The 24,998-nt window shown below is 45.9% G+C and overlaps 1 protein-coding gene across 5 annotated transcripts in view; it reads left to right on the top strand.

Moving 5' to 3' along the window:
• Positions 1–24,998, top strand: part of ctnnd2b (catenin (cadherin-associated protein), delta 2b) — a 118,635-nt gene that overhangs the window by 54,946 nt on the left and 38,691 nt on the right. For 3 of the 5 annotated variants that reach the window (XM_079348382.1, XM_079348381.1, XM_079348383.1), the window contains exons 4-10: positions 13,244–13,278; positions 14,449–14,565; positions 19,394–19,545; positions 21,142–21,300; positions 22,362–22,507; positions 23,820–24,070; positions 24,240–24,371. In XM_079348382.1, the coding sequence (XP_079204508.1) occupies positions 13,244–13,278; positions 14,449–14,565; positions 19,394–19,545; positions 21,142–21,300; positions 22,362–22,507; positions 23,820–24,070; positions 24,240–24,371 (992 nt within the window). The remainder of the gene's footprint in view (positions 1–13,243; positions 13,279–14,448; positions 14,566–19,393; positions 19,546–21,141; positions 21,301–22,361; positions 22,508–23,819; positions 24,071–24,239; positions 24,372–24,998) is intronic. The other 2 variants (XM_079348384.1, XM_079348385.1) reach the window with 1 other exon arrangement.

The raw sequence follows: 24,998 nt of genomic DNA, 5'->3' as shown, positions 1-24,998 counted from the left end.
AGAGACTTCTCTCTTTCAATCATAAACTGCTTCACCCACAATCACATTTCACGCTCCTCTCCAAATGCCAGCCTCTGAATGGCGTTGTCGTCGTCGTGCATGGATGAGGAGCGTGCCCGTGTTTGGTTAAAGGCCACGAATTGTCCTCCCGATGCTGAGCAGAGCTCGGCTGAAGCAGCTGGTATTTGGAAAAGTTGAGAAAGACAGGAAAGTTTTGATGAAAGGAAATGAGAAAGAAGAGATGTGTTAGAAAGGACTAATCAAATCCTGCAGAGACATCAAGGCCGTGCGCTCATGACTCACTGAATAATGTCTGTGTTTGTCTCTGATGTTATTGGAAAACATCGATTCTCTCCTTTCAACTCAGCAGCACTGCAGTCTTACCCGTGTCTTTTAGAAACAGAGAAATACACAGCGTGTAAGGATGACGATGGCGTTGTTCTCATGATGTAGGTGAGAAGGACGGCCCTTTTTAAAAGCTGCATTGATCGGGCTGCTCGGCCATGACAGGGGTGGACCTGAGACGGCGTTCATCATATGGATCAGGCAGCGAGAGGAAACAGCGAAGAGGATGAGGGTTACATTTGAAACACAGGCGCTGGCTGTGATCCACACTGAACTCTACGTATTGATCGCATGGAGGGAAATGTGGAGCAGAGGGAAGAGAGAAGGTCAGTGATCTGTGCCCGGCTCGCACAGATCAGCGGCTTGATGCAGCGCAGAGTGAGGCATGATGGGAAATCAATGTGCACTTCCATGTGCTGCCTCTTGATCATCATACTTTGGTTTGAAGTGTTGTTCAGATGCTGAAGGTGTTTCTGTTTTCTGCTGCCTTGTTTTAGCCGAAGCATCGTCTCCTTACTTTGTGGCTGGACAGACAAACCATGCTGTTTGGTCACATGTCAGTTTGGAAAGCAGACTAGTTTTTATGGGAGACTGGAGAAGGAATGAATAAGAAGATGAGCCAGGAGGGGGGGGGGGTGTTAAGCTCTTTTAACCTGCTAACACGCAAACACACACTGAGTGAGCATGAGTCACTCTCAGACCCAGACACTCCTAATAAGCCTAATATCCTCCACCGTCACAGACAGGCTCAGTCTGCCACACCCGCCTGTGTGTGTGTGTGTGTGTGTGTGTGTGTGTGTGTGTGTGTGGTGTGTGTGTGTGTGTGTGCATGCGTGTGTGTGTGTGTGTGTGTGCATGCGTGTGTGTGCATGTTAACTAGATCCCAGTGTTAGCCAAGTATTGTGTGACTCTATTATTGATCTGCCAGCAGGACGGAGACAGAACTGTCACAGCTCAGCCCTGATGAAAACCGTCTTAGTCCAGGCACACACACACACACACACACACACACACACACACACACACACACACACACAGGCACACACACACACACACACACATACACACACACACAGGCACACACACACACACACACACACAGGCACACACACAGGCACTACAAGAACACAGATACATGCTGACACACCAGACAAGAAGTCTGAACTGCTGCAGACTGGAGTAAACAACAAACAAACTGTGCAGTTCTTAGATCAAAACGATGCTCTGTTTGGACACGCCTTCTTCATCAGCTCCGCCCATCCTGTTTCACCAGTGTGTGCGTCTGTGAGACGGAGAGCCACAGACTATGAAAAATACTAGTCATCAATTTGAAGTAGTGATGAGCGTCCTGGAGGTCAACCAGTTTTCACAGGAGAAAGAAAATCCTCTCTGCTGTCTAAAATACAAACCTGTAAACAGGTGACTTGTGCTAACTGCCACATCCTCAGTGGGACAGCTGAAACTCCACTCTGTGACGTGAACTGCTTTCACTTCGTTCCTTAAACACACGTGTGATGCTGCAGCTGCACAGAGGGGAATGAAAGTAGAGCGGTCGGCCATTTTGGCCCCAAACTGATGTTTTCCTTAATTTGGCTCTGGAAGTCAGCCATCCAGTGAAGTGGCGCTGCTGGAGCCGATCGATGCCGATAAGGAGAGCTGGCTCATGGCCTCTGATGGCGTGTGTACAGTGTGAGCACCGAGCCAAAGCCAACACACTGATTTGACTTCTGAAAAAATAACAGTATAAAGCTAACGCTAACAACAGCTGTGGTAGAGTCGTTGTCTCTCAACCGAAAGGTCGAGGGTTTGATCCCCACCTCCTGTGAGCAGCATGTCCGATGTGTCCTTGGGTAAGCAATGTAACCGAATGAATGGGATTCGTTACCTCTGATGGTCAACATAGCAGCCTCTACCACCAGGAGTCAGAATTTAACTGTTAGTGCAGATGGGCCGAGTCACGTATCACCTCGTCCTCTCTGAGGCAGCAGGGAACGGGACACACACACCCAGAAGACGAGTTTTTCCTTTCGTCACCTGTTCTTTTTTCCTTCAAATCCCTGGAAGTCTGTCCTGTTCAAAATGCATTCCGCCATTTTTTTTGACACCACCTCTCAATGTCAATGTCACCAGCAGTGACAGCATGGCGCTGTTTTCAGCTCATGCTAAAACACGTTGAATCCTGCTGAATCACATTGAATCACGTTGAATCACGTTGAATCCCGTTGAATCACGTTGAATTACGTTGAATCCTGCTGAATCACATTGAATCACATTGAATCACGTTGAATCACGTTGAATCACATTGAATCACGTTGAATCACGTTGAATCACGTTGAATTACGTTGAATCCTGCTGAATCACGTTGAATCCTGCTGAATCACGTTGAATCCTGCTGAATCACATTGAATCACATTGAATCACGTTGAATCACGTTGAATCACATTGAATCACGTTGAATCACGTTGAATCGTGGTGAATCACGTGGAATCACGCAGAATCACGTTGAATCATGCTCTATCACATGGAATCACGCTCTATCACGTTGAATCATGCTGAATAACGTTGAATCACATTGACTCACGTTAAATCACGTTGAATCCTGTTAAATCACGTTGAATCCTGTTAAATCACGCTGAATCACGTTGAATCACACCGAATCACGTTGAATCACGTTGAATCCTGTTAAATCACGTTGATTCACGTTGAATCCTGCTGAATCACGCTGAATCGTGGTGAAGCACGCAGAATCACGTTGAATCACGCTCTATCACGTGGAATCACGTTGAATCGTGGTGAATCACGCAGAATCACGTTGAATCACATTGAATCACGTTGAATCACGTTGAATTACGTTGAATCCTGCTGAATCACGTTGAATCCTGCTGAATCACATTGAATCACATTGAATCACGTTGAATCACGTTGAATCACATTGAATCACGTTGAATCCTGCTGAATCACATTGAATCACGTTGAATCCTGCTGAATCACATTGAATCACATTGAATCACGTTGAATCACGTTGAATCACATTGAATCACGTTGAATCACGTTGAATTACGTTGAATCCTGCTGAATCACGTTGAATCGTGGTGAATCACGTGGAATCACGCAGAATCACGTTGAATCATGCTCTATCACATGGAATCACGCTCTATCACGTTGAATCATGCTGAATAACGTTGAATCACATTGACTCACGTTAAATCACGTTGAATCCTGTTAAATCACGTTGAATCCTGTTAAATCACGCTGAATCACGTTGAATCACACCGAATCACGTTGAATCACGTTGAATCCTGTTAAATCACGTTGATTCACGTTGAATCCTGCTGAATCACGCTGAATCGTGGTGAATCACGCAGAATCACGTTGAATCACGTTGAATCTCGTTGAATCACGTTGAATCTCGTTGAATCACGTTGAATCGTGCTGAATCACGTTGAATCACGTTGAATCCTGCTGAATCACGTTGAATCACGTTGAATCGTGCTGAATCACGTTGAATCGTGCTGAATCACGTTGAATCACGTTGAATCCTGTTAAATCACGCTGAATCACGTTGAATCACACCGAATCACGTTGAATCACGTTGAATCCTGTTAAATCACGTTGATTCACGTTGAATCCTGCTGAATCACGCTGAATCGTGGTGAATCACGCAGAATCACGTTGAATCACGTTGAATCTCGTTGAATCACGTTGAATCTCGTTGAATCACGTTGAATCGTGCTGAATCACGTTGAATCTCGTTGAATCACGTTGAATCGTGCTGAATCACGTTGAATCACGCTGAATCACGTTAGTTTTTCATTGTATTACTGTGTAAAGTAAAAAAAAAATTCTAACGCTATATGGTCGTGTTTTTTAAAACTCTCTCATACATCCCTGTGTTTCTGTCAGACATTTATACATATCATGTGTTTCTCTTGTAATGTTAAGGTTCTTACTCTGGTCTGATGTAAGTTATGTGAAGAAGCATGTTCTCATCTCTATGAGGCCACCAGAAGACAGCACGTGGTACATGAAAGATTTGTGATTCCAGCTGCTCCTCTAACAAAGGCCTCCTGGGCAATCATCCACATGGGAGTCTATTGACAGGCGCTCTTATTTATAGCTCAATATTTCCGCCCTTGATCTCTGAAAAAAGGGAGGTGGGGGTGTGTGAGGAGTGCTGAGGTTTTGATTGGACGACGCTGGGCTCACAGAGACGTGGCTCTCTGCTCTCTGAGACTCTCTGTGGGGAAGAAGAAGGTTGTGTTTTTATTGTTGTGTGTAGAAAGAAAGCTCAACAGCACCATGAGAGAGATGTGCCAATCAGACATGACGAGTGTCAAAACAGATTTGCTCTCACTTCTCTCAGCGCCGTGTGAGACTTTTGAACACATGGAGGATTTATCGAAGCCGTCCCAGGAACATGAGTGGATCTGGACAGAGCGTCCGGTCTCACACAGAGACCCAACATGTCTTCCCCTCACCTCGCATTTAACTCCTGGCCCTGAGTCAAAATGGCCGCCTCCTACACTGGCAGACTGGGAAGTCAATCTGACCAATTTAGTGGGTCACAGGAGACTTCTGCTTCCCTCTTCTCTCTCTAAACCATTTGTCTAGAGCATGTGGACGTGTGAGCTGCTGGGCTTTAATCACTGGCTTCAGAGGGTCTGCTGCTCCTCTCTGTGCAGAGGGGAGGAAAAAGACGCTCTCCTCCACCTCGTCTCACTTCCTGAACATCAGACCCAAACCAAAGTCTGATCTTCACCTTGGCTCTCCCTGCTGCGGGCCGGCCGGCTCATGCTGAGCTTTTTATTAAACAAGCCACAGAATTGTCCCAAAAAGACATTATCAGCCGCAGCCAGCCGCAGCCAGCCGCAGCGCTTCAGTGTGCAGACGACTGTCTGCTGCCAGCTTTTATTTGCACTAGTAGCTCCTTAAAGCTAAATTCAAAAAAATCCTTTTTGAATTTAGCAAAGCAAACCTCAGCAAAGATGCATTTACTGTGACAGACATTGTGTAGTTGGACAAATGTTGTACCTCAACAAAGGCTGGGATTGGCTCACGCCTCCTGAGAAGTGCTGCAGATATCTCCTCACAGAGGAACCTTAATGTTGTCTCTGTGAAGAAACTCTGACCAGGAGCTTTCATTGCTTTGACTGTCTTGTGCTCGGCGTGTCATTTTCCTCCTCATGACAACATCACCGCCCCCCTGTATCATGCAGTCCTCTCCAGGTGACTCTCTGAACTGTCTCCTCTCCTATGACACCGTGTACAGCCGTCTCTGAAGTCTCCTGCACAAAGCAGGAAGATTTAGCTATTGTTCCAACATAATGCACAATCACATCAAACGAGATAAAGCACGTTGTTACTGAGCACACAGGGCTCCTCCATCTTCCTGCCCAGGCTGTAATTAAGGGTCCACGGTAGCTGTTCTGGGCTTGCTCCCTGGGCGGGCTGATGGAGCGTCTGATAAGCTGCAGGATCAGCCTGTGGCGTCCTCTTACTTTGCTTTCGTGTGTTTTTGTTTTCTCTGAGGATCTGTGAAACCGCTCGGATTCTCTCTGCTGCTGAAGGACTGTTGAAGCTTCACCTTTCATAAAACCAGCTCCATAAGGACTCATTCATGTCCAGAAGCTGCCTCATTAACAGACAGACATCAGTCTCATGTCAGCACTTTGTGTTCTGTGTGTAACCACAGCTTAATCCTGCATGCTTGTACTTATTTTAGAGCTGCTACAAGTGCACAAAGCTGCATTTTATTATTGTTCAATTATTATTATCATTATTATTATTATTAATTTATTTTTTATTGTATTTTTTTTAGAGGCTCGACGTCATGAGACCTGAAGCTGCAGCTCTCGGTCTCAGTCAGTCTGCTTCATGTCCACCATGCATCCCATAATAGTAATCTATGTTATTTTTCGGTATGAGTGAATGATATCAGGATTTGGTGGAGTCCAAACACTGAGCTCGTCAGGGTGAAGATATGAGCCCTCACGTGATGATGGTCTGTTTAGTGTCAGATGAATGTGATGATTCTGACAGCCAGCACCTTCTGTCTGATTCAAGGTGAATGTGTGCAGGTTTCATTGGCTCCTGGATGTTTTCTCACGCTTGTTGAAGGTGACATCGAGCGTCTCACAAAAAGTCTTTAAAACACCAAAAAAGAAGTGAACGCTCTGACAACAGATCTACTAATGCCCAACCACAGCTCAAAGATCTTCTGGAGACACGGCCTGTTGTTTATGTGGCTCCAGATGAGCTGCTGAATGAAAGCTGGAGCCTGACGCTGCCGTCCTTCCATCAAACGCTTTTTTTGGTTTTGTTTTGGCTAACGGTCTGCGCTTGGACTCTAGCTAATCAGCTGAATCTGGTGCAGTGCTTCTTCTCTCATTAGAGAGATGAACGTACATGCAGGGCCGTGAACACTGTTGACCCTGTTGTACCTCATCAGTCGTATCTAACAGGAGATAAAGGAACATTTTATGACACAAAGAAGGTGAAAGTTTCAGAATCACTCGTACTTCAAAAAGTGCATTACCTTCCTATGTCTATGAAAAACATGTGCAACATGTCAAATCAAATCCACTGATATGTAAAGTAAAAATACCAGCAGCTTTTGCAAAACAATTCCTAATAGTTGGTGTCAACACAAGTTCTGCCTCTGACTGCTAACAGCCAATCACAGTTTAGGATTTAAGAAGGGCAGAAGAAAAGAAGAAAAAAAGCCATTCACGGCCACAATGAGTTGCCATAGTGATGTTAAACAGCAGCTGATTGGACGTTTGGTTTGGACATGTGCTAAAGACGGGATTGGACACAACATGATAATATTGTATGTTTGTCTTGGCTCATATTTCATCAGGATTATCCCTGCAGTTTGAACCTCTCTGTTTCCCCTCAGCCCACCTGACATGTGTCACACTGTGATGTGTTCAAGTGTAACATCGAGAATAAGAAAAGTGAGTTATTAGAGAGAAACTTATTTCATGTCAACGAGGCTGGTTGACAACGAACAATTCCCTTTTACCAAAGTCAGGCAATGAAACCAACAGACTGAACTTTGATGTGACACATTCAGACTTTATTTAATCTTTACAAAAGCCCAGCACATCGTGATGAAGGGATCCGTCTGTTAGAAGAGATAAATCCACCTTGTATAAATCTGTCAGATGGAGTACAGGAGGCTTGGAGAGTTTCCTGCAGACGGCTGATCATCCTGCTCACAGTGTGCTTGTTGCGGTCAGCACAGACAGCAGATAATAAGCTGGCCATGAAAATAGATGGATTCCACAGACCCGGTTCAGAATGTGTTTATTGGCTGGATGAATCTGTGGCGTCCGCTCTTTATAGCTCCACTCGTTGGATTGAGAAGAGCTCTCTCATCGTTCTCTCTTTGCATCCTTTGTCTTCTTTACTTTACCTCTCCACGCTCTGTCTCTCTCTAACCTTTCCATTCTGGACAGTCTCTCCTCCCTTCATGCAGCAGAGTGCTCATTAAGTGGAGCTGGTCAGGGAGCAGTGATTTGATCTGTGGTTCTTTGGGAACAGCTCCCGATGGCCCACACAAACTCTCTACAAGCAGCTGAAAATGTCAGATCAGAGTGTACAAAGGGAGTTGATCATTACCTGAAATGACAGAGCATTATGCCTCCTATCTATTTGATGGGACTGAAAATAACAGCTTCAACAAGAGGTGCTTCGGACTCAACTTGTCATCACTGAGCTCATGTGTTGCAGTAAATGGCTCTTGTGCCTTTGTGTTGCTTATTACTCTTTATCTTCACACCTTCATCTCCACACATAGAAAAGATGTGTTTGTGTTCAAACATGGCGGGCCGCGGAGACCCAACGGATGTCTTCTACAGCCTGTTTAGATCGGTCCATGTTTTTATAACCCAGTCTAACTGTACAAGTCTTTGAAATCAGCAAAGCAAACACATCACACGCTCAATCACTGGAGAGAGAATAAAGACAAAAAGCCTGAAGTTCCACAAATATCAATAAGACATAGTTCTTACACCAGCTCTGACGGCTTGCAGCTGATGACGTGCTCACTGGTTTAGTATGCAGAGTACAGCTTGTAGAAGTAACACATAGTTAGGTAACAGCTGCACAAAGGGAGACCTTCTCCTGAAACAGGGTTTGAGTGTCTGAGTGAGATTCCCTCTGCTGGGGAACGATGTTGGAATAAATCCTTTCTAAGAAGTGATCAGGTTTGAACATTGTGCAGAATCAGTAACCTGCATGGACATGACGTCCGATGTTTGACTCTGTTTGCTCATTTCATTGATGTGTAGAAGGAGGGAGGGATATAAATGCTCCTCACTTTCTCTCGATCACATCTGAAGGTTTGAAGATGAAGTCGAGGACGGAGCTCCTCTCTCTGAGACCAATGGGAGGAAGATGCTTTCCTGTTATCATCACATTTGTGAAGCCAGTCTCTGGTTGGTTGAGAGGCAGCCAGAGGCACTTGTTGCTCAGCCTCTCTGCGTCCTTCACTTGTGATGCTGGGATTATGTAACATGTTAGATTTGGAGCACCAGTAGCCTCTGAGGATGAGAATCACCACAGAACATCTCAACGCTCTGCTGCTTTTGTTTTTCAGTTCAAATCAGCAAGCACATCATCGATGGCCTTCCACCTGCACATGCACTCAGCATTATATCGTTAGCGTTGATGAAGTGCCGTTCCACGGCGTGACCTGCAGCAGGCCAGTTGATCACACTGTCATTAATTTCCTCTCGGTCCACTGATTACACTGTCACGTCCCGTTGGCGTGTCCTAGAGGTTGGATGGGAGAAAACAGCAGCTCTCTGTTTCAGACATCAGAGGTACCTGCTGGCCAGGAGGAGGAGGAGGGCTGCTCGTGTGTCTAGAAAGGAAGGGGGGGGGGATAGAGTCCACTTTTATTTGAAAAGAAAGAAGTCTGCATCAGCGGGTTCAACCCAAAGAACCTGAAGTGATGACGTTCAAACCCACAAGATGAAAAAACAAAAAGACCATCATCCTGTGCAGAGAGTCAGACCATCACCGTGCTCCGGACTGAAAGGCCACAACAGTGTCTCTACTGGTTTGAATCCAACCATTAAATCACTAGTGGTGGGATTTCTATCAGATGTGAAGTGACATTCATGGTCATCAGAGCATGCATCACTCCCGTCACTTCTCCGATGGGTCTGACTTCAACAACTGGACAACTATCTGACTCTTTTCAACAAGATTTGGTGAAACCATTGATGTTGCTCAGAAGATCATTCTGAAGGTTTTTCAAGGGGACCATCTTGGTTACCTGAGGAACCAATCAACAGCTACCAAATGGATTTCCTTTGGTACACAGACATCCTGTCAAATAGACTGTGGCCCACCTGTGTTCTTAGTCAAACACTACCATGGTGTCATCAAGTCTCAGCTCTGCTTTGTCTTTAAGGAAATGTCTGCATGCTAACATATAAGATGTTTATTTTGGTTTTATTCTCCCTAATCATCGTCACAGTCGAGCTTTGACGAGTAGCATGGCTCTAAAAATGTCAATTCAAAAAGTTGATCAACTGAACAAATGACGTTCAACACAACTATTTGAATGATTACCGTTCGACCTTCGGTTGAAAATGACAAACCATCGAGACCCAACTCACAATAGGTCTATAAATAGATATACATTGTGAGAGAAGCACAATTTTGCATAAATTAACATTCATGACTATTTTCATCCACATTTCTGCATCACCTATATATTTTCATTTACCTTGAATAAACCAGCCATTTTGTTTCATTAATGTGTTATTGAAAACATATACACTTATTAAATACGCTTAATAAAAGCTTTTAGGTAGAGTTAACAGGCTGTACCATTGTTTTTATTTTCTCTCGTCTCGTTTCTTCAATCAGGCAAAAATAAAAATAAACATTAATAAATAATAAACAGTGCATTATAGGAAATCAACAGGTTCTCTTTTCCTCATCAGCAAAAACAAACAGTTATCATAATAATATGAACATTTAATAAGCCATACTGTCAGAATCACATTTCATCAAAAAAGATGTAATGCTCATGTCTGTTATTAGAACAATCGCCACATTGAGCGTACCGTTGCAAGAAGGATGAATCAGTGAATGAAGTGATGTTGCAATTTTAATCAAATAAAATCTTGTGTGACTCGCTGATCTACACAAACAGAATAATGACTTTACACCAACAGTAGTAATCATGAACTTAAAGGACTAATACATAACTCTGACCCCAAGTGGACACCAATGTGTACTGCAGTATAAACTCTAATCATCACAGAGAGCTGTCTCCCCCCTCCTCTTCCTCACAGGTCACCATGTGGTGGACAGTGTAGCTTCAGTGTTTAGCCAGCTCTGCATGTGGTGGACAGTGTAGCTTCAGTGTTTAGCCAGCTCTGCATGTGGTGGACACTGTAGCTTCAGTGTTTAGCCAGCTCTGCATGGGTCTGTAAAGCTTTCTGCGTTCTAACCTCTCTCCATGTTTCAAAAGCATCTCCAACATTGATCCTAGTTTGAGCAGCTTTCTGCTGCTGGAGCTTATTAGAAACATGCAGAGGCTTTTTAGCTCGGGTACAATCACTTCTATCTGAAGCAGTTCCACTGCCCGCTTCCATCGCTGCAACACCTGTTCACCTGATAACTGCTCTCATATCTGACAAACCCAGGGGCGTCCAAAACGGCCTTCAAAGCCCCGCCTACCTTCTCTGGTCCAATCAAATCCAGAGCATTGAGGAGCAGAATCTAAAGTTAGAAGGAGGACATACTGGCTGCTGCTTTGTTGTCAGACGCAGCTTCAACACAGCATGTTTCCTTCATGATCACAGAGTCATCATCTCTCTACACAGATGACTTATAATTTATCATTTAATTATAAGTGTTAAGAAGTAGAATTTAAACCCTGTGATCACGTCCTCACATTCATGCTCCAATAGAAACTGTGTGAGATTTAAGAAGTGTTCTGTTCAGCCTCTCACACAGTGATCTTGTTCTTCTGTCTCAGCTCTGTTTATAGTCATGACATTTCCCCTGAGTTCAGACACAAAACCCTCTTTACTCATTCATGCTCCAGCCCCTCCACCATCACACCACTGGCCTCATACATGACCCACATTCACCTCCTTTCAGGCATTTTTTAAACAACATTTGGACTCATGCAAACACAGAGAGAGACAGTGAGGAGCAGGCTGTGTTGCCCTTTAAGAAAAACATTGATCCAGACTCTGTCAGCATCAGGTCTGACCCAGATATTAATCCTGCCCTGTTCAGGCTGTACGTGTCACATAAACACACACTGCTGGCTTACTGTGACGCACGTGTGTGTGTGTTCTTTTTGTAGCAGATGTGTGTGTGTATGCACGTGCAGGTGTTTTGTTTGGTATAATAACGTCTGATGAACGAGGAGTCTGCCCTGCTGACACAGGGCCCCATTAACATGTAGCGCCTGGCTCCCCCACGCCATCCGTCACACACACACACACACACACCTACACACACAGAGTGGAGGGAATCAATGGGATGATTTAATAGCATCTGTTGTGTGTCTGCAGGGAGTGAGTAGCATACAGAGGCGTTAGGTAACAGACGCAGGTAACTCCTATTCTTCAAGTTCATGATGATGACTTTACCCTATGTTATGTTTTTAACCTCGAGTGTGGCTCCGTCTCTCCCACGAGGAGTGTAAGCCTTTGAATGTGTCATTATGGAAGTGATCTGATGTGTCCCTGAAGGTTGATGAGATCTGTATGTAGCTCGGTGTTTTAGCATGCGGGCTAATGTTTTTAATCCACCTGCATTGTTGACGCTGTGCCGGCAGCGAGCTGCTCTGATACCATGGCAACAAAAAAGTGCCAGAGTAGCATCATTTCTTCAATACACCTCCCATGTTGGTCCTCCGACTGTAACACACCGTGCACGTCCACGTAGGCCCTGCTGGGCTGTCATAGAGTCCACATCAACTCAAAGTCAGCATAGAAGAGAGATTAAAGGTCCCTTCTTTTGATCTTCACTGTGTTCTCCAGGCTCATCTTTGACACCTGCAGTCACAACTATCACTTTGTTCTTTAGTATAAGCCTACTTGCACAGAGCTCTATGTATGTATGCATGTATATGAATATAAACTTTACAGTGCTTATACTGTCTGTTTACATCACTGTCCACTTTTACCTTCTTTTGTATCTGACTTTGTTATTTTGTCTTTTAACTTTGACCCTTCATTTCCTGTGTTGAGCGTTTGGTTAAATGTTGTTTATTTAATGCTCTGTGTGCCTTTGAATTGTCCATAAAGGTTTTTGAATGTGTCCTCTCCTACGTCCTCATGTTAGCTATAGCAGTAGCTGCATGTAACTGTTTCTAAAGGAATAGTCAGTCAAAGTGCAGGTAGAGGACATAACAGCGGGTCCTGGTGTATAAATGGTGTAACAGGTGAAGCCTGCAGCTGAAGAATGAGCAGAGAATGAAGTGAACCGTATTGAACATATATCCGAGAGGCTGCAGGCTGCTGAAACAAAACCGTCCACCTGGGCTTCTCCTTGTAAATCATTATGTTACAGCTACTACATAACACGTCCTTTATTGAGGGCAGGAGACTTTAAAAGAGCTGCTCTCTTCAGCTTCAGCCTCCATTATTCACAGCTGAGAACAGACGTAAAGAGGAAACAAAGAGCACGCTGAAAGGTCTTTAAAATCCTAGACGATTCAGGAGACGTGAGAGAGCTCGCACAGGACGCTGGATCACAGTGGTTAATTGTGCATGAAGTTTTTTTTTCCACTGATGGTATACGTTGAAAAAGCCCTCCAAAGGCAGCGTGTGGCTGACAGGAAACACAGCAGAGGTGGTGTTAACATGATGTATTTATCTAACCTGCTTTATTTTCTCTTCTTTGTCTCTTGCAGTTCAGCAGACGAGAAATTCCGCTGGAACAACCAAGGTAATGTTTCCTCAGTGCATCTCATCTCCTCCTCCATTGTTTGCCGTCCAGCTCTGCACGTTGCTGACTCAGCGTATTACTCTGCTCTCCGCTGTAACAATCCTCCATCAAGCAGCAGCAAAGGATTGATGCATCCTTGTTCTAGCGCTCAGTCAAACTGTATGAAGACAGCTTTTAGCTGTTTATGGGACAAACAGGAAGTGATTCCAGAAAGAAGGAAGTGTGACATCCTGATCATATGAAAGTCACATGAAGACTCGTCTCTGTGTTCACATGCGACACTCTTTGTGCTGGACGTTTAAATTCAATTCAAATAAAAAAATAAATGGTTTCAAAGTGTTCACTATCCATTTCAGAGCGCTTCTCACCAGCGCTCATTGTTGCTAGGCTACAGACGAAATATCACCAAGGAAACATGAAGACGATGTCAAACAGTTGAACTGTTTTCCAAAGAGAGCGCTTTGAGTGACAAAAAGAGCAGACGACGGGCGCCACCAGTGACGGCGAGCTCTCTCTGTCTGTCACTAACACGGAGCTGTGTGCGCTGTGCAGCTTGTGCAGGGTTGGCCAACAAAGTGAAGATTAAACTTTTTGCAGTAAACGGTTCATCCTGAAGTCTTTCAGTGTCAGCTGTGCTCTACTTCCATCAGCCGCAGGCCTCAAAAGACCAAATCCCTTCTGAGACAGAGCGCATGATTGGTTCTTGTTGTGGATCTCGTCAAATCATTGCAGAGTTAAAAATCAGAATCTCTACAGTAGGAAAGTCTCTGTCTGCAGAGATGATGCACTGAGAGCATCAACATCATTAGTCAGCAATTATTTCGGCCCAAGTCAATAAAAGTCCGCCTCCTAAATCCTCTCACTCAGGCCTCCTCTATTACCGTCTCTCCCTCCACCTCGCTGAGAGATTAATGTTGCTCCTCAGATAGGTTTGATCCGTCTTGGCAGACCGCTCTCACTTGGAGAAGCTGGGCATGTTAACGGCCTGACTGTGACAGACAAACGGCCCCGTGTCCATGTACAAGGGGACGCTACGGAAACCTGTTTCTGGATGAGCTCTCAGGTTTTCATCTTGACCTGACCTGTCTGTCATCTGTTTGTGTTTTTTTTTCTCGATAGATTGGACATGAACGTCTGTCTTGTTTTAACTCTGTTTGTCTGTGGGTGCAGATGGACAGAAGGACATCGAGGAGGAGCTGACCACAGGCCTGGAGCTGGTCGACTCCTGCATCCGCTCACTTCAGGAATCGGGCATCTTGGACTCACAGGACGCTTCAACAGGAGACAGTAAGGAAGACGTTCTTTACTGGGACTGAAGGAGTGCGTGCGCTAGCATGTTTATTTGTTTAAACCTTTATTTAACCAGGAAAGAAAAGTGTCCCGGACATGTGCTCAGAGGGTGATGGCTGCTCTGCCGAGGGTCCACTTGTGATCTGCTCTGTCTGTAAAATGGCTCCACTTCACAGAGCTGTATGTCATTCAAAAAGAGCGCTGTGCTCAGTCCTTGAATAATTAGTCAGATAAGGCAATAAGAGCCTTTTAAAACCAATCAGACTGAGTACTTGATCTGATTGTCCTTCATTTGATTAGTCACGTTTTCTTAAAGTGCCACTTTACGAAGCAGCATACTTTGAAGAAGAATATAAGTTTATCAGCTCATGTTCAAGACTTCAGTTCAGCTGATGAGTTCTCCCTCAGCATGATGACATGTCACCTGTTTGATGAAGGAACAGGTGAAATGATGACCATGCTTCAACAACATCGTTAGCTTGACTCAAAGTTAGCCTGAGACAGCATTTAAAGACCGCCATACATGGGACTCCAGCGCCCCCTGCAGGGACACACGGGGGACTCCAGCGCCCCCTGCAGGGACACACGGGGGACTCCAGCGCCCCCTGCAGGGACACACGGGGGACTCCAGCGCCCCCTACAGGGACACACGGGGGACTCCAGCGCCCCCTGCAGGGACACACGGGGGACGGCACTCAGGCTTATAGAAAAGATGTCGTCCAGCCGTAGGCTACTTAAAATCTGTTAATAAATCCTCCTCTTCTGTGTTAGTGCTACAGAAGATTTCTCTCAGGTCTGATCCATCACACACTGAGCTGTTAGAAGACGAGGCAGATTTATTTATACAGCACATTTCAAACACACAGACATCTCAAAGCGCTTCAGAAGAGCGTTTGAGTGACATTTAAAAGAATGAGGAAGACAAAATGCAGAAAGCTTCTTTAAGCTCAAAATATTTTGAACATGAAGACGGTAATACAAGAGCAAATCTGAGCTCTACTTTTGTTATGAAGCTCCAAAAACACAACATGGGCTTACACCGCTTCTCTTCTACCATTGCTCCCAACACGTGTTTGAAAGCAGGATAATTCTATGTGTGGGGGCTGATCTGTGATGACAAGTCTCTGCTGCTCTGTCACTGAGGTGGTCACAACAACGTTTTGCATGCTTCTACTTTACTCATGAAACCCCGCCACCAGCCCCGGACGTACGCCCTTCTTTCTTGTAGACCTGACCTGGGGGTTGGTTCTCCCCTGGAACCAGAGCCAGATCTTTGACTGCTGAAACTCAAAGAACTCAAGAACACGTCTTCTCCTACATCCGTCCTGTAATGAATGCTTTATTTAGAAAATAAAGCAAATATGTTTCTATTTCTCAGTTTGCTGCTGTGATGAGATGATTGAATGTGTGACTTCACCCTGTGATTGATTCAACAGAACATAATGCTTTCTCAGTGAAATGTACAGTAACAGATGTGCATGTGACACATAAACACTATTTGTCATTTCGGCTGTTTAAAATGTTTGGCCGGTGATTTTTTTCATCTACCTGCCACCTGAGCCGGAGTCAAAAAAGTGAATTTCAGACCCTGGAATACAAATATTACTGAAAAGGTTAGCACTTGTAGTGCTGACTAGAAAGTGTGACGTTGTCTGATTGCTCACAGACTGAACGCACATCCCTAACCTGTCCGTCATCTCGCTTTTACTGAAGTGAAACAGTGAAGCTAACAGCTAACGGAGGAGGAGCTAAAGGGCTTGGTAGAGCTTCTTGACCTGTGCAGTCAGCCGAGGTGTCAGAGGAGAACGCAGGAGAGAGGAGAAATCACAGCTCTTATCCCTGGACGGCCGGTGGTGACTCAAGAGGTTGGAAAAAGAGACGCATGCATGCCGACTCTGTAAAACAGCTTTTCACACATGAGTCTCATCTGTACAGGTGATGATGATGGAAAAGCAGACAAGAATTTGCTCTGACCAAAGCCTTAGAGTCTCAGTGGGATCCTAAACAACTCCCCGTGCCACTTAGCTCGTCTTTGTTCATTCAGGCGCGAGGATGAGACCCACGTCTTCAGTACAGCCGACCCCACAGGAGAGACACAGCTTTGATATGCTAATCCATCCTCACTGAGATGTGGCCTGCTGTGTGTGTGTGTGTGAGAGAGAGAGAGATAGTAGAGGCCTTCTTCTTCTGGCACCTCCTGACCTGTTTTATAATACTCTAATACACCGCTCTCTCTCTCTCTCTCTCTCTCCTCAGACTGATTCGCTTTTCTGACTGATGATGTATTTATGATCTTTATGAGATTTTACACACAGAGGCCTTGACCCAGTAAACTCACGCAGCACCCTTAGTTTAATATCACATTTTCAATAATTCACAGTCAGCAGCTTCACTGCCTCCAGGGTGCGTCCGCTCTGCTGTTAAGAGGCCTCAGCTCCACTCTCATCCGCTGTGACTCCATTCGCCGTGAGCTGCTGATTGTATCTGTCCCGCACTCTTGATGTTGACCGCTGGCACTCCACTGTTTTTCATCTTCTGTTTATAAAGAAATCACAAACAAGTCGTGTTTCTTCCAGTGCTGTTCTCAGTTTGTTTTTTGGACTGCTGGCTAAAAGAGAAGTGACATGAATGGAGATGAAAGAGACTGTTGATGGAGGACGACTGCAGCTCCTCTGAGAGCACACACATTCAAAGCTCTATTTACAGCTGATATGATGCACTCCAGTTATTTCCCAGTGTAGTGGCTGGGTGCCAGCAGAGCAAACAGATGTGGCAGCTTTCAAAATGGCTGCAGTTCACTTCATATTTACTGCAGTAATATGACACTAAAAGGCACCATGACACTTCAAGTTACTTTTGGAGTTTCATTTCTGCTGTTATCCACATATTGGCTTTCATCGCAGGCAGAAGGAACAATCAGGGCGGCAGCAAGCATCCTATTGGATAGAAATCTCAGGAGAGACGTCACCTGCCCGCTTCACATTTTAAAATGAAGCTCTTTTTAAACAAATCTACAGATTCCATGATGTTTTCATCAAGCAGAGTTAACTGTGTGCAAAGAGCCCCCCCCCCCCCCAGACAGGGATGGTCCCTCCTGTCAGGGCCAGTCGGCCTGAATCTCCATGAAATATTCAGGAGAGCAGCTTTGTGAAAAGGCTTCAGTGTTGTCATACATGCATAAAACACCAGAACATTTCTGGACTCTTTTGGAGTGAATTTGTGAAATATATGTGTGAACGCAGCAGGAAATATTCAAAAAGGCTGATTGCTAAAGAGCGGACTTCCTCTCTGTAAACTTGACAGGCTCATCCAAACAGTGTGCAGAAGCTTCCTGAAACACGTGCTCTTTTTGTGTGTTTGTGGTTTACACGCAGCCTGCGCTAATGTGTCACAGTCGATGCACGATTGCATGTTTACACTCCGAATGAAATGATCCGAGTGCAAATCTGAGCAGGGCGAGAAGCCACAGGCAGTGTGTAAAATTAGAGCTGAAGCACTTGATCACATGAAGTTTTGGCACGTTGCTCGTGTATGTTATGGTGAGCTGCACTTCATCACGTCTGCACAGTTCCATTACTCTGACAAAATGACTAAATATATGATATGAGAGCGTTTGATGTGACTGATGAGGGGAGAGTGATGGCCGCTCACTGACTGACCGGCTGCTCTGATCTTTGCTAGCTATCAGACAGATGTGTCCTCACTCGGCCGGCAGGTGGAGGTGTCTGAGTTCTCACACCCTTCAGTAGAAATATGACCAAGAGGAGACGGTGTGTAATGAGCCGCGGGGACTCTGCTCCGACACGAGCAGTGTATGAAAACCATGATGACTCATCAAAGTGTTGCGTAGCTTCGGCGCCCTCCAAATCTGTGCAAATGAGTCAAAGCAAACAAACGTCTGATTCACAAAACAGACACTCAAAGGGTTAAATGCCCCGCAGACTGCGCTGCAGATCAACAGTGATGCTGTTTGTGTGTGTTGAAAGGAGTCATTTGTAAAAGAATTGCTCCCGTTCTCTATAAATCAGCCACGTTGCAAAAAGCTAGACACTCTCAGCAGCCGCCAACGGTTCGACGAAAGGAGTGGTGCTAACTGCGCCGCAGCATTTATTACAGATGTGACGCTCAAACTTTCTTTGTGCCTTCAAAATAAAAGCTGCGCCGTGTCAAACACGACTTTGAACCAACTATTAATAAATAACCTGGGGAGGCTGTCGGAGGCTCCACACTTCACCCAGATGTGGAGGCGATCTGGAGCCGTTGCCATGACGACGAGGCTTTTCCCATGTTCCATTCAGAGAGGAGGTTTTATTTTTTTTAAAAGATGTACCTGAGATCACAGTGTTTTCAGTCTGTCTTTCCCGGTTTGAAGCCGACACCCATGTTCGTTTGTCCTGATCAACCACAGCTACACTGGAGCCTCATTGGTCAACACAGCTGTCAGTCATGGTGCTATCATGGTGCCTTTTTTAATATCTAACAACTACCTAATCACTCACAGGTAATAGGAAGTTGTCTGGGTATTGGACTGATCTGTTAAATGAAGGAGGCGGGCTTTGTAACCTATACTGCAGCAAGTCAGTAGGGGGAGCTCCACCAGCAGTCATGTCTCTCAGGTTAGAGAGAGACGGGTAGAAGAAGTGATGAGGGAGAGAGAGCGTGTGTTTGGGTCACAGTGTCACTCTGCCATCTTCCTGTAATAAAGACATGTATACTGACCTCACATTCAAAGCCGTCCACAGATGATGAAGCTGTGACAGAAGTCAGAAAAAGTTCTTCTTCTCGATGTTGACCTCACTTTAAATCTTCTCTTTTCTCCCATCAGGACAAGGGCTTCTGTCGCAGAGTGCTCTACAGCTCAACAACCAGGACGCCTATGCAGCAGCTGGTTACCATAGTAACCAAGGGCTGGCACTCGGGGAGTCGGTCACTGGCCGTAGCGGCCACGTTGGAGGAGCTGTTCACATATACAACCAGGTATTAAAACACGTACACACACACACACACACACACAGTGTCCTCTGTCTCTCCTCCTCCTGCTCCAGTGGGACAGACGTTCACTGTGGATTGCAGCACGACTTCTTCCTCTTCTTCCAAGCTGTCGTTGAACGCGGGCAGCTGTTTGTACGAGCCTCAGCTGCTGTCAAACAGACCGCAGGTGCAAGCCAAGGAAATCTTTGACTTATGTTTTCAGGTGATTGAATGAAACATCCTGACTGCTGATGCACTGAGACAGACACACACACACACACACACACACACACACAGTCAGTGTGAAGATCAGAGTCAGCTTTGAGTTCAAAAGTTCTGCCTGAGGTTTCAGGAAGCTTGTGTGGTTTCGGGGTGGACTTGGTCAGGGTTCAGACATTTATCACTATTTGAAGACTAGTGGGTCCTGGTCTGACCTTTGAACGTCACTCTGCTTCTCATCATCCACACACGTTGACTCCTGACCACGGCTGTCCTTTTTTTTCTCTGATGATGTAGATGATGTAGAGTAGAGTAGAGTCGTAGAACTCAGAAGACCAAGACCTTCAGGGATCTGAGACCTAGACTAGACCAAGACCTTTGGGGATCTGAGACCTAGACTAGACCAAGACCTTCAGGGATCTGAGACCTAGACTAGACCAAGACCTTCAGGGATCTGAGACCTAGACTCGACCAAGACCTTCAGGGATCTGAGACCTAGACTAGACCAAGACCTTTGGGGATCTGAGACCTAGACTAGACCAATACCTTCAGGGATTTGAGACCTAGACTAGACCAAGACCTTCAGGGATCTGAGACCTAGACTAGACCAAAACCTTTAGAGATCTGAGACCTAGACTAGACCAAGACCTTCGGGGATCTGAGACCTAGACTTGACCAAGACCTTTAGGGATCTGAGACCTAGACTCGACCAAGACCTTCAGGGATCTGAGACCTAGACTAGACCAAGACCTTTGGGGATCTGAGACCTAGACTAGACCAAGACCTTCAGGGATCTGATACCTAGACTAGACCAAGACCTTTAGGGATCTGAGACCTAGACTCGACCAAGACCTTCAGGGATCTGAGACCTAAACTAGACCAAGACCTTTGGGGATCTGAGACCTAGACTAGACCAATACCTTCAGGGATTTGAGACCTAGACTAGACCAAGACCTTCAGGGATCTGAGACCTAGACTCGACCAAGACCTTTGGGGATCTGAGACCTAGACTAGACCAATACCTTCAGGGATTTGAGACCTGGACTAGACCAAGACCTTCAGGGATCTGAGACCTAGACTAGACCAAGACCTTCAGGGATCTGAGACCTAGACTTGACCAAGACCTTTAGGGATCTGAGACCTAGACTCGACCAAGACCTTCAGGGATCTGAGACCTAGACTAGACCAATACCTTTAGAGATCTGAGACAGATTCCAGACCTGCTCCCCTCCCACCCCTCTAGGCTAACATTTCATCTTGACTGTTTGAAGTAGTCACAGGAGTCCAGTCTCACCTGTCACACATGGAGGATCCTTTGTTTCCTCCTAGCTGCCTGCTGTTCCTCCTTCCCTCCTCGCTCATCTCTCTCTCTGTCCTCTCCAGGTGACATCCAGCCGAGCAGCTGCCCAGTTAGCAGACTCTCCCTCCCAGTCCCAGAGAGACTCGTTTGCCCATGGCAGCGCCTTCCACATGCCCAGTGATGGCGGACCTGCACCTGCTGGTCCATCTTTGTATTACTCATGTGCCACTTTGCCCGCTCAGGTACAAATCCCTCAAGTACTGTCTTTGATGTTTGAGCTATAGTCTGATGGGTCCTTTCTCCACTTCTAAACCTGAAGTTGAAGAGCTGCTGTGTTCCCCTGACTCGATCCCTCCTGAGACATGGAGGGAGTGCTTTGTAGCTTGACTTCATGACAGGATGGTAAACGCTGTGACACAGATAACAACAACGCGCCTTGAATTGAAATGGACATCCACGTCTCTTTAAGTTCAACACGTTTGAAGAGACGTCGGGCTGCAGGAGTCAGAGAGAGGACGTGGTTATGAATCTGCAAATCCAAGCATTTTGTGCCGTCCCTTTGATGTAATACAATCTCTCTGATTCCCTCTGGAATCAGACTGGACAATATATCTGTGAGCGAGCGCACGCAGAAAGAGCCTGTGATGTGACGGACGATCTCTGGTTTGCTTCGCAAAAAAAGAGCTATGATGTGAAAACGTCAGTTTGAACTTCAAGCTGAATCTGTCGAGTCCCCCTGTACCTGCTGACTCGTCATCTTACCTTTGAACGCAGTCATCATGTATTATCATAGAAAAAGAGCGGGACCTGCATCTTATTTGTCATGAGCAGTAAGGATTCAGCAGTACAGCCACGATGTGACATTACGTTCTGGCCTGATGATTTTCTCTGTTCGGCTTTCTGAAGCTGCGCTGCATTCAGAGCGCTGCGTTATCGCCTCTTTGAGGATTTGAAACAGGTGAACTGGTGCTGTTCAAGTGTGCCACAGATGTGCAGCCTCTGCACTTCAGCACATCCTGAGCATGTTCTTCTGACTGAATGCTTCTAACTGTACGAATTAGCATATAGCTCCTCCGCTCTTTTCTCTTTTTGGAACAAATTGAAAATGTCAGGCATTCAGAGGAAACCTCATGTGGCGTCCCGTTTGCTGGCGGTCCCATTTGGAGTTGATTTGGTTGTAAAGGTTCAGAGTCTCTGGTTCACAGGGGAGTTTTTCTTCTCTCTGAAAAGAATGATAGGAGTGAGAGAAGAAGATTTAACGTGAGTGCCATCCTCCTAATAATGTCTTCTTCTTGTGTTACAGCGGGTGAGCTCCCCTCTACAGGCGGTGGGATCCCCGACCAAGCTGCAGCGCCTGGGATCAGCCTCGTCTGACATGCCCAGCTACGCCACGCTTCAGAGGGTGTCTTCACCCAAACAGTCTCCCAGCCGACTCGCCAAGTCCTACAGGTGTGTCCCGTGGATTTCATGTGGGCTAACTGCGCTACATTATCAGGGTCAAATATGTACAGACACACACACAAACGCTCCGGCAGGTGAAACGCTCCATAATTATTGAGTCCTCAGAAGTCTTTTTGTTCTGCCAGATGAACAGAAGACGGGCGTGCTCGGTTGTCTCTCTGATTGCATGAGACTTGAGCTGAACTTGTGTGCCCTGAGTTCTGCCTCGCAGGCTTACTGTGACGTACTGTGGTCAGCCTGGCCTCACTGCTCCCTTGTTGTTTTGAACTCCAGCATCTCTTCAGGCTGATTTCCTCAGTATTTTGCTGCTTTATTGAAATGCAAAATAAAACAGTTGTGCATCAGTGGTGCTGGCACTGTACGGAGTCCTGAAACCAGGAAGTGACTTAGCATTTTAGCTCCATTGGTTCCACACTCTAGAAGTCAATGTAGATTTTGAATGTGTTTGTGGTTAGACGTTTTTGTTACGTCATCACCAGTCTCTAGCTCCTCGGTGGTTTGACACAAAGCGCCTTCTACTGTAGATCACAGACTCTGTAGGAGGGGCGGACTGGGATGTGTTTGACTGCACCCCAGACCACCATGTCCACTTCAACCACTATTTAACTGTCCAGCTATTTTACTTTTATAAACGGAAATATGAAGAACTGGAATATCCAAATCACAAAAAGCAGCTGTTAAAGGATAATGGTAGATGTGTCATAAAAGTTCATTATAATGATGTTTAGTGCTGCTGAGATACTCTGGTCTCCAGATGTAATAAATGTCACAGCCTCTTTATCTTCCTCGTCTGAAGTGTGAGCACAGCACAGTGTGTCTCTTCAAAGCTTCACGGAACAACTTCGTGAAACACAGCTTCTAACCGTGCACTGAGCATGCAGAGCAGCAGATTGTTTGTGGGCCTGTCGTTTACGGGCTCATGCTGTGTGACCAAATGTTCTTCAGAGTATCAGAACTTTATGATTCTGTTCATAATGAGTTCAACACAGGGCTGACATGTTTCCATAAGTGCCTTTAGTGCTGCTTTGAGTCATCATTTACTCATCCTAACAACGCGGTCGCTTCTTTCTGAAACACTGATATTGGAAAACTCTTTTGAACCCTGACCTCATAAGGAATCATCACCAAAGGATCTGAGCTTTAAAAAGCTTCATGCTCAGCTCTCTGCCCCTTCATGTCCTCCACAGAGGGACGACTCTCTCTGTTACTGCTTTAGAAACAGGATTTCTTCTCCTGGATTGTTCAGGTCTTCCATACAATAATATATGATGAAGTGGAGCTCTGTTCCCTCCTCCTCCAGCACCTCCTCGCCCATCAACATGGTCGCCTCGGGTGCCGCCGGCTCCTCCTCCCCTCTCCCCATGACAGCGTCCCCGGGGGGAAACCACATCTCGTCGCCCATCCACCAGCTGAGCTCGGTGGTGGGCAGCTACGCCACCCTGTCGCCCACCAAGAGGATGCTGCATCACATCGGAGGGGACAGCTACAAGATCTCCCATGAGCTGTACGCCAACGCAACCCTGCAAAGGCCGGGAAGCCTGGCAGGTAGAGGTCAAGACAGCATTTTACATTTCTTACATTTGTATTTAAAGTGCATCTTATACTCCAGAATGAGCCTCTTTTATCATTCTGCCTTTGTTTGAGGATCACCTCGTCTTCCTCATTGAATAACGATGAGGAAGGTGAGGTAAACCTGTCCTTCATGTCCCTGTGTCTTCAGGCTCCAGAGGTTCCTACAGCAGCCAGCACAGCCACCTGGGCTCCGAGCTCCGACCCCTGCAGTCCCCTGAACACCACATCGACCCCATCTACGAGGACCGAGTCTACACCAAACCCAACCTGAGAGGACAAGGTGAGCTGAGAGGCTGTGAGGACAGCTGTCCCCTTGAAGACACGGGGGAGGACACAGGCTGTAGATAGCTGGGTCGTATTGTCAGATAGCATGTTATATGGGAGGCTTCTTCAGGTCAGTTTAAAGGATAAATGTTGGACATGATTAGCGATGGAGCGATGTCAGGAAGATGAAGAGGAACACAAACTGTGCTTGAAGCAGCTCCCGTCCATAAATAGCTGCAGCAGCCGATGAAGCATCTATATTTAAAAATGTGAGATGAATCAAGTGCTGGATCAAAGAAAGCCTCTCCAGCATGCCGGGTCAGCTCGACCACAGAAAGACACAGTCTAATCGCAGATATACGTCTGACGGTGGAGAGCTATTTACCAGATCAGGTGGGCAGAGCCAATTGGGGTCTCAATGGCAATTTGTCTCTCAGTCACAGTCTGTTAACTAATTAGTTTACTTGGCTGAAAATTAATCTCAATTAATCCCACGGGCGTTCGCTCAGGTTCTTTGAAATCGAAGCAAATCAACCGTGTCCTAAAATGCTGTTGACGCTGCGCAGAACGCAGAGAGAGAGAGAGAGAGAGAGACAGAGAGAGAGAGGGAGAGAGAGAGAGAGAGACAGAGAGAGAGACAGAG

Source organism: Symphodus melops (assembly GCF_947650265.1).
Source record: "Symphodus melops genome assembly, chromosome: 7".
Taxonomy (NCBI): Eukaryota; Metazoa; Chordata; class Actinopteri; order Labriformes; family Labridae; genus Symphodus; species Symphodus melops.
Note: the sequence above shows the minus strand (reverse complement) of the source record. Positions and strands in the feature narration are given on the sequence as shown.